Here is a 12,485-nt window from a genome sequence, read left to right on the forward strand (position 1 = left end):
GCAGAGGAGAGCAGGGTTTCTGTGCTGTCCTGGCACCTTCACATCCAGCTCTGGTGCACGGTACACCTCTCACTGGACTGATTTAGCTCCCTGGGGCAGCAGAAATAATATCTTTTCTTGCTCAGCTAGACTTTAGCTATTTGGGCAAGTTTATCCCACACCAGCAGGCACTAGAGACAGCTCAATGAGGCAGCAGAAAAGGGGGGAAATAGAGACAATCTCCTTCACAGACCCATACTCCTCTGGAGCCCCACACTCCTAATTTGGGGCAGAGCCTGAAAAGTGGGTGGGTGGGAAGAGCCCTCAGAGAGCAAAACAGGAGCAGCTGCCTCAGCCTCCTGCCTGATCCTTCAAAAGGGCAGTCAAGGGTGTCTCTGGGGAAGAGGTGGTGGTTAGTGTTCTCAGTGCTTTGGTGGTAGAGACTGCTCAACAGCCAGGTAATGCCATCTTGATCCTTCTCTGTCCTAGAAGCCTGAAAACCATTATGGGAGATGCTGGTGCTGTTTTGTGAGGTGAAGGCTCCCAGAATGTTAGTGGAGAGCCAGAGTGGGAAGCTGATGCCTTGCTTGCTTATGTGAGGGCTCCTCCTGCTCTGTACTGCTTTCCCTGAGGAGGGAAGTCCACCTGGGGTGAATGTGGAGGCTGTCTGGTGCTGGTTAGGTTGGGCTGGCATAGCTTGGGGTTTTGCAGATCTAGAGCCAAAGCCTGAGGCTGCTCTGCACAGCTCCTGACAGAAAATTGTTTCCCCTATCCTGGCAGACCTGGCTTCCCCCCCTACAGCTCTTACCAGATTCTTGATCCACTTGTTTGCTTGTCCTTGGGGGTCTATGTAGTGAGTCCAGCGCAGAGAGAATTTGGTTATTACCCCATTCTCCACAGACAGGGCATCATTGGGTAAACCAACAATCTAACAGGGTAGAAAAAGCTGTTGGGACACCTGGTAGTGCACAAAGGTGACCAGAGAGGAGCCCTTGCTGCCCTGGCCCCTGAGTGCTCCCTGTGGGTGGACAGGGGATAGTGGTGACGGTACCTCTGCCAGGAGCCAAGCCCTGGGATGGGGCTGTGCTGTGGGGTCAGGCTTGGGCAGGCTATGGCCAGAGCTTGGCTCTTGGCCTGGGGTTTGTAAAGGACAAGCCTTACAAACAAGGCTGATGTCCTCTTTGCTGCTTCCCAGGTCTGACAGCAGTTTCAGTTCTGCAGTGTGGAGATACTTGGCCATTATCCAGCTGCTTGGTTTGGGGCCTGTCCTTTGGTACAGCTGATGTTGGTGAGTGGTGAGCTGACTGTTTTAGTTTTTACCTGAGCCCTTTCTTCCTCAAGTACTGTTTGGTTTGGGGTTTTTTGAAACTTGCCTGCCAGGAGCGGATTTCCACAGGGTCTCCGAGGGTGTTGATGAGGCTTGCATCCTCACTGTGGGGAATGTTGTTTTCAGCCAGCTCCCTCATCCACTCTGTGGACAGTGCTGCACGGTAGTCCCCCTGCCATGAGAAACACCATCACAGCCTTTCTTTAAGTTGCAGCTGGTCTGTTGTGAGTATCTAAACCCTCCTGTTCCCATTCAAATGGGCCCTGTGCAGCCTCTGGCACAAGTGGAGAGAGATCCTAGAGGGATCTCATACCCTTGTGTCCTATTCCTTTCTCCCTGGCCAGGACAGCAGAGCTGCAAACTGAGCGCTGAGCACTGCACACTTACTGTGAAAGGGCCCAGGTAGGCCACAAAGCCCGCTGCAACCAGCACATCCCCAGAGCTGTTGTTGATTTTGTCATCCAGGCTCTCCACAGTGTCCTGCCAGCGCACCTTCTCATCAGCCAAGCTGTTGATGAGCTGTGGGATAAGTTGCACATGTGAGAGCTGCTGTGTGGTCTAACCTCGTGTCCTGGACCTGTTACTCTCTGGATGACGCTGCAGGTGACTTTGGTGTCCAGAGGCTGGGGTGTCCCCTGACATATTCTGTATTCTGTTCCTGGCTTTAAGCACCCAATCCTGGGATTACTGGGCTGCTCTCAGCTCTCGTGGAGACCCCCTGTTAGCTGAGGAAGCTGTGCACAGGAGGACAGCAGCTTTTTACATCAGGGCCTGGCTAGCTTAGCTTTCCAGTCCTGTTGAGCTGCTGGGATCAGGCCAGGTAGCTTCAGCCTGGGATTGTCACGAGCTGCAGGCACATGGATGTTTTCACCACTGCTGCTTGATCTGAAATTGAGTTGCCTCATATAAACAGGCAGAGCCCACCTCTGTCCCTTACCACATCGGCACGGGCCAATCTCTCCAGACACTGCTCACACTTCCTCTCCAGCTCCTCCTTATTGGCTTTGCAGGTCTCATACTTGCTTTGCAGCATGGCAATGCCATCTTCAACGGCCTTCAGGCGCTGCTTAGCTTCGTCAAAGGCGAGCTGAGTGGCACGCAGGTCCTCCTCTGCCTCCCGCAAGGCTTGCTGGGGAGATGCACAAAGAAACAGTGGGTATTTGGGGTATGCGGTCAGGCTTTTCCCCAAAAAGCCAGAGACCTTGGAGCAAGAGTTGGCTTTCCATAAAAGTGCTTGCTGATAAGTTCTCGCTACCAATATCTCAATATCTCAGTCCATCCAAGCCCTGATAACATAGGTGTTACATCCTGACCTGCAGAATGTGGTGATTCCCAGTATCTCCTGCAGAAGAGAGCTGCTGGAGCTGTGTTGCCAAACACCAAAAGCAACTGGGTTACAGAGTCTCTTACCCGCTTGGGCTCCACGATCTTGGCCACAAAGTGGTACTTGTGCATGGCACGCACCCACTGGCAGATGGAGGTACAGGCTTTGGAGACCTTGGAGATGGCGGCTGGCTGGAACTCCTCATTGTCAATGTAGGGCTGGATGGCCTTGATCACACTGTCTGAAATATTGTCCTGCAAAGAAAGGTGGGAGAGAAAGAGACTTGCCTCAGCCAGATCTATAGCATGCTCATCACTGATCTCCTAAGGGCTTTTTCCCGAGGCACCAGCACCCCAGGACCTGACAGGGGTGGCATCACACTGCTGGAGCAAGAGGAATCAAATTGTGGAATGTTGAGGTCTGGGAGCCACAACTGTGGGATTGGGTAAATCCCTTCCTATACCACTTCTATCTAGCTCCTCCACACAAAAGAGCAGCGGAACAGAATGTGAAGACTCGTGTGCCTGGGTCCCACGGTCCAAGGCAATGAAGTGCACCCAACTCACATAGGGGCTTCCAGGCCAAACACACCCTCATCCTTGGTGTTGCTGAAGGGTGTTGCCCACAAGGAGCTCCATTTGTTGCTGCTGTGAGAAGGATGTCTGTGAGGAAATACCTCACAGATCCCAGTCACAGCTTCCTTCTGCCACTGCTTACCTTATCATAATCATACAGGCTGGCCAGGAAATGCTCTGGGTTCTGGAGGAGGATCCTGCCTGGCTCCCAGTAATCATCCACCTTGGTGCCTAACTTTTCTCCTGCCACCTTTTTGGGCTTTTTTCCATGCATAATGCAGACAGCTTCAATCACGAGCTTCACACCAGGGGGAGGCCGCTGCAGGGCTCGTACCTGCAAAACCCAAATGGAAACGGTGGGTCAGCTTGATTCCCTGGGAGATGGGGTGCTCATCCCTCCTTCAGCTGGGCCAGAGGAGACTGGAACCAGAGGTAGGACACCAGAGCATGCAATACACAGGCAGGAAGGACAGGGGCATTTGAAGGGAAAACTGGTTACCAGGGCATGGAGCAAACTAAACATAGGCTGAAAAAGCCTGCTCTGTTACTCTAATAGATGTGTCCCTATGTGCTGAATATATCTTGGCGAAGGAGCTGAATCTGTATGGGAGATGCTGTATGGAAATGAGACACAGGCAGGCTTTCTCCCTTGTTCTGTGGGCTCTTACTTGTCTTGTACCCCACCACAACACTGAGCTGGTCTTCGGCACTTGTGGAGGGACCGCTTGAGTTTCCCCTCAAGCAGGCACCTAGGAGTGCTGCTGCAACACCCTTGCCTTGAGATGACCGTGGGAGACAGGACCTCTGAGGATGACTCCTGCTTTTTCCCTTCTAGTGCTGACCATCCTTGCCATGTTCAGCTGGAGATCTTCCCAGGCCCTCCCACTGGACACTGTCAGCAGAGCAGCGGACTTTATGGCAACGCTGAGGCTGATCTACCCCCATGCAGACACCCTCTGTGAGAAGGACTTTGAGCAGCTCTTTGACTGCCCTGAGACAAGTCAATTCCTCGAGTGGTTCTGCAGCACGGTGGGTCAGGAGAATGTGCTGAGCCCAGCTGAGGTGGAGGCCTATGAGGCCCTGCTGGCTGCAGGCAAACCCATCTTGGAAGGTGATGCCCTGGAAGATGCCCTGCAGATGTGCTGCCAGGTCCCACAGCTCCCGAGCTCCATAGTGGATGAGGGGCCCTCTGAAGAGGCCCTGGAGCAGCAGCTTCAGGAGCTGAAGCGCTATCGTGACCTCCAGATCTGGAGGCACAGGAAGCTGTTGGCTTGGACGAACAAGCTGCAGCAGGAACAGAAGTATTTGGAGAAGGAGGAGAAAGTGGTGAAGCAGGAGTTGAGGATGGCTCATATGGACCTGAAGGCGAAGATCTTTAAAACCAGAGCTGCCTTGAGCCAGGCCAGCAAGACTGCAGAGCAGGTGTCAGAGTGTCGTGGGAACATGGGGATGGGCCAGCTGCCAACACTGCTGTGCCAGATGGATCTTGCTCCTTACCTGGAGCAAGAACAACAAACAGCTGATATGCTTGAGAGCTTCATCCAGCAGGTCCTACCAGAGAGTGTTCAGGCTCCAGATGTTTGGGAAGCAAGTGCACAGGGAGAGAGCAGCCTGAAGGAAGGGCTGGAGGCTGAGACACAAATGGACTCATACTGTGAAATACTGGAAGAAAGAAGAGGAGCTCCTTATCAAGAATGCACAGAATCACTGTGGGGGGTGGCACCAGCAAGTTGGGGAATACTGGTCCAAAACTCAGAGGCAGAGCCCCTAGTGGAGGGAAGGAATGAGAGAGATGTGTCGAGCATGGAGAGCGAGGAGAGAGATGGCAGCCAGGAAGTCACAGAGAGAAGGGACACCAAGAAAACATCAATGCCAAAAAATGTTAGGACTGATAAAGATGAGCTGCCGGAGGACAAAGACGGCTTCTGGAAGGAGCTGGGCCGAATAGAGACAGCATATATCTGTGCCCGGAGGGAGGTTATAGTCACAGCAGCAAAAGTGGAAGGCACCCGGGCTGCGCTGGAGTGGGCCCAGAGGACTCTGGAACCTTTTGAGGATAACCAGGTAAGGTCCCATTCCTCCCCCATCCTATGTGGCACAGGCAGTCCCTCCTGCTGACCAACAAAGCACAGCTGACAAGTTGGGAGGGGGTGGCAGAGCCAGGCAGCGCAGTGTCACCAGCCTGCTTGTGTCCCTCTGCACAGCAGGCTGTCGAGGCTGAGCTCCAGAACCAGGATGACGTGCTCCAGAGGCAGCTTCATGCCCTGCATTTCGACATCATGCAGACTCTGACACACCAGCTGCAGCCCCTGCTGAAGGCAGAGGCCCGCCGCTTTTGCATGCCCGTCCTGCACAAGCACTTCAGCCTGGAAATTGCCCGCCTCCAGAACATTGCCAGGAGGCAGGAGGAGGCGGCTGCATGGCTTTTGGGCCAGCAGAGCCGCCTGGATCTGCTGGAGCTCCAGCTGAAACGGGAGAGAAAGGAGCTGGAAGAGAAGGCTGCTTGGCTGGAGAAGATCGAAACCGCCACCAAAAAATCCCAGACCAGGCTGCAGGAGCAGCAGAACTACTTCAGAGATGCCAGGCCCACCCAGAAGCGTCATCCACACAAATGGATAGGCTCCGAAGACCTCACTGCTATACGGTAAGGGCCTGGGGGGGTCTGAGCTTGAAGAACAAACTAGGTGTGGGGACAGTAGCATAGGAACAGCCGAGACAGGCAGCAGATCCAAGCTACCAGACAGACTAGCAGAGCTCCTGTCAGTGCAGAGCCACTGTGACTCCATGGTGGTGTGAAGTTCCCCAGATCTGCTTCTTTCTGGTTGGCTTGAACTGATGAAGCAAAGTATGGGTTTGGAGAATAGAATGAGTACAGAGGACAGAAGTTTTTTCTAGAATGTTAAGGTAGAGAGTGTAGAGGCAAGTCTTCAGCCATGGAGGAGAGCTGGACTACAAGCTGCTTAGAGCAAGAGCTTTCTCTGACTAGGTGTCCTGCATTGACTGGGTCTTCTCAGTCTTCCCCACAAAGTTTTGGAGTGGCTGGTGCTGCTGTCTGCCAAAAAGAAAACACACACTGCCTCTTGAGCCAGCCTACTCCTTTATGGTACTCTTCCTAGAGTTCCATGACATGGGATGCTCACCAGGAGTGGCTGCCATTGCTGGCATACATCAGCTCGCATTGGAGTCCTACAGCGCACGGCAGCCTCAGAGCCGTGCTCTTCCTCAGTGCTGGCGCTGTACTCACAGCTCTGGCTGGCTGTCCCCTCTCACAGGCTCTGGGACATGCTGATGGAGAAAGATCAGGCAAAGCAGCCCTTCCGCAGCTATGAGGCCATGGCTGCCAAGTGCTCCCAGCTGGTTGAGGACAAGAGGGCACTGGAAGCCCAGCTGGAAGCTCCTATGCCCCAGGTGTCTGCCATGGAGTCCTCCATAGAGCACCTCTATCACCAGCTGTACAACAGCTCCAACCAGCTGCAGCTGTCCTCACCGGTAAGGAAGAACTCCTCCTCCCCTGGGCCTTGCTGGGCAGCAGCAGGTGAGCACGGGGAGTCCTCTGCCACCCCCCCTGGGTGCAGGGGGCAGACCTCACTGCCTCTTAGCCACAGAGTGAGGGGGGAGGTTGGCCTGGTCCTTGCCTTGTCCCTAAAACCATCCAGTGAGGCAGCAGCTGGCTGTGGGACAAAGATGATCCTAACTGTGACCGACATGTGCTGTTTAGTGTCGAGATTGGGGTGCCTTAGCCAAGGTGTCCCAGTAGGCCACCTCTGCTCCTCGGACTGGGAGGGTTTGGAGGCCAGAGCTGGGGGGGTAGTTTGTTTCTCGGAGAATGAGCTGTTCCACAGGTATTAGGAAAATCCCCTTATTCCTCCATGTTCACGTGAGTTTGGGCTCTGTCCCTTAGGAGATCTCTGAGCTGATGCAGCAATTGACCATTGTGCAGGATGACCTCTACCAAAAGCTGGCAGGCCTCCTGAGTGACCTGAAGATCAAGCGCAGGTCTCTGGAGAACCCCATCCTGCAAGCAGAGCGCAACCTTTACGTGCATTATTACTGCAACGAGGATCGGCTGAGAGAGGTGGTGGAGGAGCTGGAGAAGCAGGCATCAGCTTCCTCCAGGAGACCCCTGAGTGAGCTGCCCTATGGAAAGGAGTAGGTCCAAGGGGTCCTTGCTCCCTGCCACAGTAGTGGTGTCACCTTTTGGTTGGGCTGGGTCCTTAATTCTGGGCTGGGAGAGAGCTCTGGTGGTCTCTGCTCTGGTGACAGGTTACTTGGGTCATGACCTGGCAGCTGGATTTAAAAGAAACTAGGAGCTTAATCCTTAAATACAGAGTTTCTGGGTGCTAGTTTAGATGATGTGTAAGAAATTGATGCATCTTGTTGCACTGGAAGCCCTGGATCGATGAGACACTTCTCGTGTCAGCTCTGCAAGAGGATGGGTACGGGGGGCAAGTGGACCTACACTGTCTTGTGTCTTTCCCCACTTTCTGAGGAAAGGGGTTCTGTGTTTTTTTGGGCAATAAAAAGGTCTGTTACAACTGCAGAGCAATAAGCCTGTTCCCTGAGTGGTGAAATCTGTACTTATTGAGTGTGCTGTCTTGGCTATGGGCTGTGATGCCTGCAGGCTCAGAATTACCCTTCTTTCTCTCACTGGCCTATTTCAAGCCAGTATTCCTTGAAATCAGCCTGCTGCCTCTTCTCTGCCTGTGGTGGATCCCTTTTCCAAGGGTTCAGGGTGCTGCTAGCTCTGTCCCTGTGCTGCACAGTCAGTACTTGGGGTTTCTTGGTGGTACCTGCTGCGTACCCCCATGGACAGGCACATGGGGTGAGCCCTCCTCCACAGCCTCTCCTGGACATGCTGGAAACAGCCAGGGGCCACTTACTGCCTTTCTGCCCTTCAGTTCACATCTGAAGGAGTGAAGGTGAGAAGCTGCAGAGGCAGCTGCCCAGAGTGAGCCCAGGGCGATAGATGGAGGAAAAGGTTGGGAATTTTGCAAGCCTATTGAAAGGGAATTGCTGCAAAGGGAGATGCTGTCATTGACCAGACCAGCTCTGCCACCCTCTCCCTCGACACAGTTACCTCTGTAACATCACTTTTGCTGAGGTTCTTCAGGCTGGCAAGAGCAGCATCCAGGGCTGGGAGGGCTTCATCCAAGTCCTTCTGAGCATCATCTGCAATGGCTTGGGCTGTCTGAGCTTTCTCATTGGCCTTTGCCTCCTCAGCCTGCACAGTCTTTCTTGTCTCTTCAGCCTCAGCTGTGTCCACCTGCAACACCAGAAACAACCTCAGAAGCGTGCTGGAGGCAGAGCTTGGCTTTGCACTGCTAGGAAAGGATCACAGCTGTCCTGGCAGCTTGTAAGTGTCTTCTTCCAGCAGATCTAACTCAGGGACCTAACTGCTCCAGGAGATGCCCTTCCTGCACCATACTGGGAGAAGGTTTTTGTCAGTCTGTACAAACCACCTACAAGCTCCAGCTCTGGCTGTGCCTGGAATTATGTTAGTCTTGCAGGAATTAGCTGCTGTACCCATTTTCTCATTGGCACAAGTAGAGGATGCCTACAGTTGCAAATCTGTAGGGAGATGGAGGAATAGGAAGCTATGCTTTTAGGGGTTTATTTCTAAAACTGCCACTTCTACATACCCCAAGGGTTAAAACACTACCCGGAGGCATAAAGGAAATGTGGAATATAGCCAAATCCTTATCTGCTATGTGGGAATTTAGGCGATTGCAGACTCTTTCCCCTCTCCATGCAGAGCTGGATTATGTTGGTGTCCTTGTTCATTCTGTCCCAGTGCGGACATCCCACAGTAGGAGACAGGCAGGGAGGAACACAAGGAGAGAAGGCAGTGACAGCCAACACAGAACAGTGCCCTCTTCTGAAGTGGCAGGAGTGACTGTGTGATGATCCCTGATGTTTGGGGGGGCAGGCTGCAGCTGGATTAGCTCCCTGGGGATGGGATGTGCAGGAATGATCCAGTTCAATGACTCTGGCTTAGAGCTGCTCAGGCCACTTGTGGGTTGTGCTGGTGTTGCTAGACTGTGCTTGCAAGGGCCTGGGAGCTGGGAGCTCTGCTGACTGACCCCTGGGTGGTGGTTTCAGACAGGCATGGAAGCCACTGCTCCTGCAACAACTGGTGCTTACCAGCAGCAGAGCAGGAGGCAGGTTTTGCTGTCAGTGCAGCTCCGCACAAATATCTGCCGTGCCAATCTGAAGCGTTTTTACCTCCGATCAAGCAGGATTTTTGCACAACCCCTGCCAGGCCCCTGCAGCCTGCGTCCAATCCAGTCTGAGCAGTCAGAGTTACAAAGTGCAGGGCTGCCCAGCAGCGGTACCTTTATCTGTTCTATGGTTGCCTCGGTGTCCTTGGCTGCTTGTGCCAGGAGAGGGCGGGAGGACTCCAGCTCCTCCTGCATCTTCACTACATCCTCTGCTGTTTGCAGGAGCTATGGGAGCAAAACAGAGTTAAGAGCAGGGGCAGCAGCCATGGGAAGCCCTAGGAAAGGGCTGTGCTGCTATGCAGGGTGCTCCCTGCCAAGCGTTGGGCTGTGCAAAGCACAGGTCTTGCCCTGGTTCCTGCTTAAGCGACAGTCTGACACTGTGGTGTGCTTATGAACAGTAGTGCCTAACGCTGCCTGCACATGTTAGGCAATACCTCATAAGCTCGTGGCAATGAGGCAGCAGAACAATGTTTGTTAGAGGGCTTTCAACTACAGAGTTAGTAAGGAACACCCTGAGCGCTGAGCTACACAGAGATTTGTGGTCCCCAAAGACTGGGGATCATTATTCTTTTAGATCTGTTACAGACCCAGACCTTCAGAAAGACTGGCCCTGGCACAAGGCACTTGCTTTAGCCTGAGTTTTTTCCTGTTACACAGGTCCTGTGTAGGACATCTCGCTCCATCTCTGCAGCTATAAATACACTGCTCAGAGTGAATAGGGGGTGGCCCCAAAACTTTCCTGGGTATGAGGGACAAACCTTGTCTAGGCCATTTTGCATCCTGTTCTTGGCTGTCTTCAGCTCCTGTTGCTTCTTTCCAATGAGGGAACTGAAGATGCTGAGGAACTCCAGGTAGCTTTTGGGAGTGATATAATTGTGTCTGCCCAGTTCTGCTAGGAACAACTGGCACTTCTTTGCCACGCTCTGGTGGATTGCTACACATACTTGAATCTACAAGGAGAAAGGAAAGAAACAATCTTATTCAGTACTGAACATATGAAAGGCAAATCCATGAGATGCCCAGAGAAAGCAAAAGTTGCTTTTGAAGAGCCAAACTATACAGCAGAGTCACAGCAGAGCTTACTTGTGTGGGAGGGCTTTAGTGCCACAGAGAGGTGACAAATGGCCAAGCCTGTTTCAAGGCATCCAAAGCCACGCAGCTCTGCATTCAAATGATCCTGCCATGGAACATATCTACTGCAGGGTAGGACACTTCTGAGGGTGTGTCCTGCATCCGTTGTCTTGGTGTACCCAGAGACGGAGCACACTGAACCCAGGGGAGCAGAGTATTCTCGAGTGTGGCACGTACCATCCCGTCCGTATCGTCGGTACGGCTTCCAAGAAGTGGGAGTTCATTCAGAAAGGAGGAGGCAACGCTCTGCAGGGCTTCAGCAGGCCACTCACTGAACCAGTCAATGGTACAGCAGTTGACAAGAGAGGGGAACTGCCTCAAGCGTGCGCGGAACACTTCTCCGATCGGGCTGAGGGCAAGGAGTGCAGAGAAGATGTGTTACAGCTGGCTCCAAATACAAGGATAAAACACCTTTCCTCCTATGGAGCCACCCTGAAACCTTGCGGAGCAGAGGGACAGGAATACACCCAGGGAAGGAGGAAAAAGGGGAATGAAAGTTCAGGCAGTGAGCTGCATGCCCAAAGATGCATGTCTGAGCTCATTCCTTTGCTTGGGATATTCTGGAAGTTTTAAGACGGTAGTAGGGTGATGTTTTATGGGTCCCTCTCTAGGGACAGCACTTAAGGAACAAGAAATGAACACGCTCTGAAGTTTATTTGAAGCAGGTGCGTGCAGAGATCACACCACCAAACCATAATCATGGCCCTGAGTTTTCTACTTGTTCTTGCACTGAGAATAACCTGTTCCTTCTGGTATCCCTCCTGCAAGAGAGCAAGCTGGTTATAGACTATGCATTAGATTCCCGAGAAAACACAAATTAAAGCAAGATATGTCTGTAACAAATGGCTCAGTGGTGCAGAGAGGAGGAAGTACCTTGTGTTTCATCTGAATCACACCTAATCATACTCTTGAAAAATTCAAACTTCATTTTGAGACAAGCAAAGTGTTAAAAAAAAAGGGGGGGAAGGTGTTATGCAAACCATACTCCTATTCTTCTGCCTTCTGCAAAGTCTGGGGCTTGGAAATAAAGATCCCGTTACACAGGGATGAAAGGCAAAGGATAAGGAGGGAATAATTAGCATTACAAGCATGGAGTTGTGGGTCTGAAGTACCTCATGCACAGGACCATATGGATATTGCTGCGAACCCGTGCTGTGAACGCAGCCATCAAATTGGCCTTGGTGGGCTGCTGCCCCAAATCTCGAACAATAGGCTTCATAGCTGTCAGGATCTGGTCTTGGTCCTCGGGATTGTAAATGTTGGGAATGTCACCAGAGTTGAGCAAGTTGTTGATATCTTCGAGGAAGGATTCATTTTTAATCTAAGTAGATGGAAAAAAAAAAGCAGTTTCTTAAGTCAGAAGACACTTATGTCTCACATGCCATGGAGATAATTTCTGCATAAGTACAGCCCTCAGCCTCAGTTATAAGAAACAATTTTTGTGATCATTTGGCTCCAGAAAGGCACACCCTGATTCTTGTCCAGCATGTCCAATTAAACAGCCATATCTCAGAGGTGGGAGGGTGTGTTTAACAACAAACATCCTTCTGCCCATTCCCTGCCTCTTTACACACGAACTGAGCTCAGGCTCTCGCTCCCTGCCTCTGCAGTCAGACCCCAGACACCTGGTTGCTCCGTGTCTTCCTTCCTCCAGCACAGAACACTTCATTATTAAAATAAAGCTTATCAATGTGGGAGACAGAGTAATTGTAGGGATGTGTCACAGTCTGTGGGACGATCTCCCTCCAGCGCTACATTCACCTCTCCACCTTTGCTACATCAGAAATACACAGCATCCATCTCCTTGACTAAAATGCACCCTCCTGGGCCCCTTTGCTCCCACATATGCTTCTCACTGCAGGGAAAAGGCTGCAAGAACAAGTAGCATTTGACTGATGCTCATCTTGCTGCTTAGGGCTCTGCCACAAGGG

General features: G+C 52.3%; 2 protein-coding genes across 11 annotated transcripts in view; one reads left to right on the forward strand and one right to left on the reverse strand.

The window, feature by feature from the left end:
- The window catches only part of DNAH1 (dynein axonemal heavy chain 1), a 72,708-nt gene that overhangs the window by 8,270 nt on the left and 51,953 nt on the right, over positions 1-12,485 (reverse strand). Inside the window, 11 exon segments of the mRNA XM_040075865.1 lie at positions 788-907; positions 1,353-1,478; positions 1,694-1,964; positions 2,164-2,435; positions 2,717-2,884; positions 3,348-3,539; positions 8,283-8,468; positions 9,538-9,648; positions 10,182-10,373; positions 10,732-10,903; positions 11,667-11,875. Coding sequence (XP_039931799.1) covers positions 788-907; positions 1,353-1,478; positions 1,694-1,964; positions 2,164-2,435; positions 2,717-2,884; positions 3,348-3,539; positions 8,283-8,468; positions 9,538-9,648; positions 10,182-10,373; positions 10,732-10,903; positions 11,667-11,875 — 2,019 coding nt within the window.
- On the forward strand, positions 289-7,642 carry LOC120758069 (HAUS augmin-like complex subunit 3). 10 transcript variants are annotated; one of them, XM_058422167.1, is made up of 8 exons: positions 289-437; positions 1,175-1,267; positions 1,433-1,530; positions 1,651-1,909; positions 4,041-5,269; positions 5,410-5,849; positions 6,478-6,694; positions 7,146-7,642. In XM_058422167.1, the coding sequence occupies exons 5-8, from the start codon at positions 4,058-4,060 to the stop codon at positions 7,356-7,358; spliced, it is 2,082 nt and encodes a 693-aa protein (XP_058278150.1). In that variant the 5' UTR covers positions 289-437; positions 1,175-1,267; positions 1,433-1,530; positions 1,651-1,909; positions 4,041-4,057; the 3' UTR covers positions 7,359-7,642. The 10 variants fall into 10 exon arrangements, with proteins under 10 accessions (XP_058278150.1, XP_039931795.1, XP_039931794.1 ...); XM_040075857.2 differs by having other exon boundaries at positions 295-437; positions 1,360-1,530; positions 7,107-7,642; XM_040075858.2 differs by having other exon boundaries at positions 295-437; positions 1,376-1,530; positions 7,107-7,642.

Source organism: Hirundo rustica, chromosome 12, assembly GCF_015227805.2.
Source record: "Hirundo rustica isolate bHirRus1 chromosome 12, bHirRus1.pri.v3, whole genome shotgun sequence".
NCBI lineage: Eukaryota > Metazoa > Chordata > Aves > Passeriformes > Hirundinidae > Hirundo > Hirundo rustica.

Excerpts from the sequence above, each read along its gene's own strand:
- LOC120758069 (XM_058422165.1), top strand. The coding sequence starts at position 4,016 with ATGACTCCTGCTTTTTCCCTTCTAGTGCTGACCATCCTTGCCATGTTC. Across the intron at positions 5,850-6,477 it reads GAAGACCTCACTGCTATACG|GCTCTGGGACATGCTGATGG; the intron begins GTAAGGGCCTGG and ends CCCCTCTCACAG. Across the intron at positions 6,695-7,106 it reads AGCTGCAGCTGTCCTCACCG|GAGATCTCTGAGCTGATGCA; the intron begins GTAAGGAAGAAC and ends TCTGTCCCTTAG.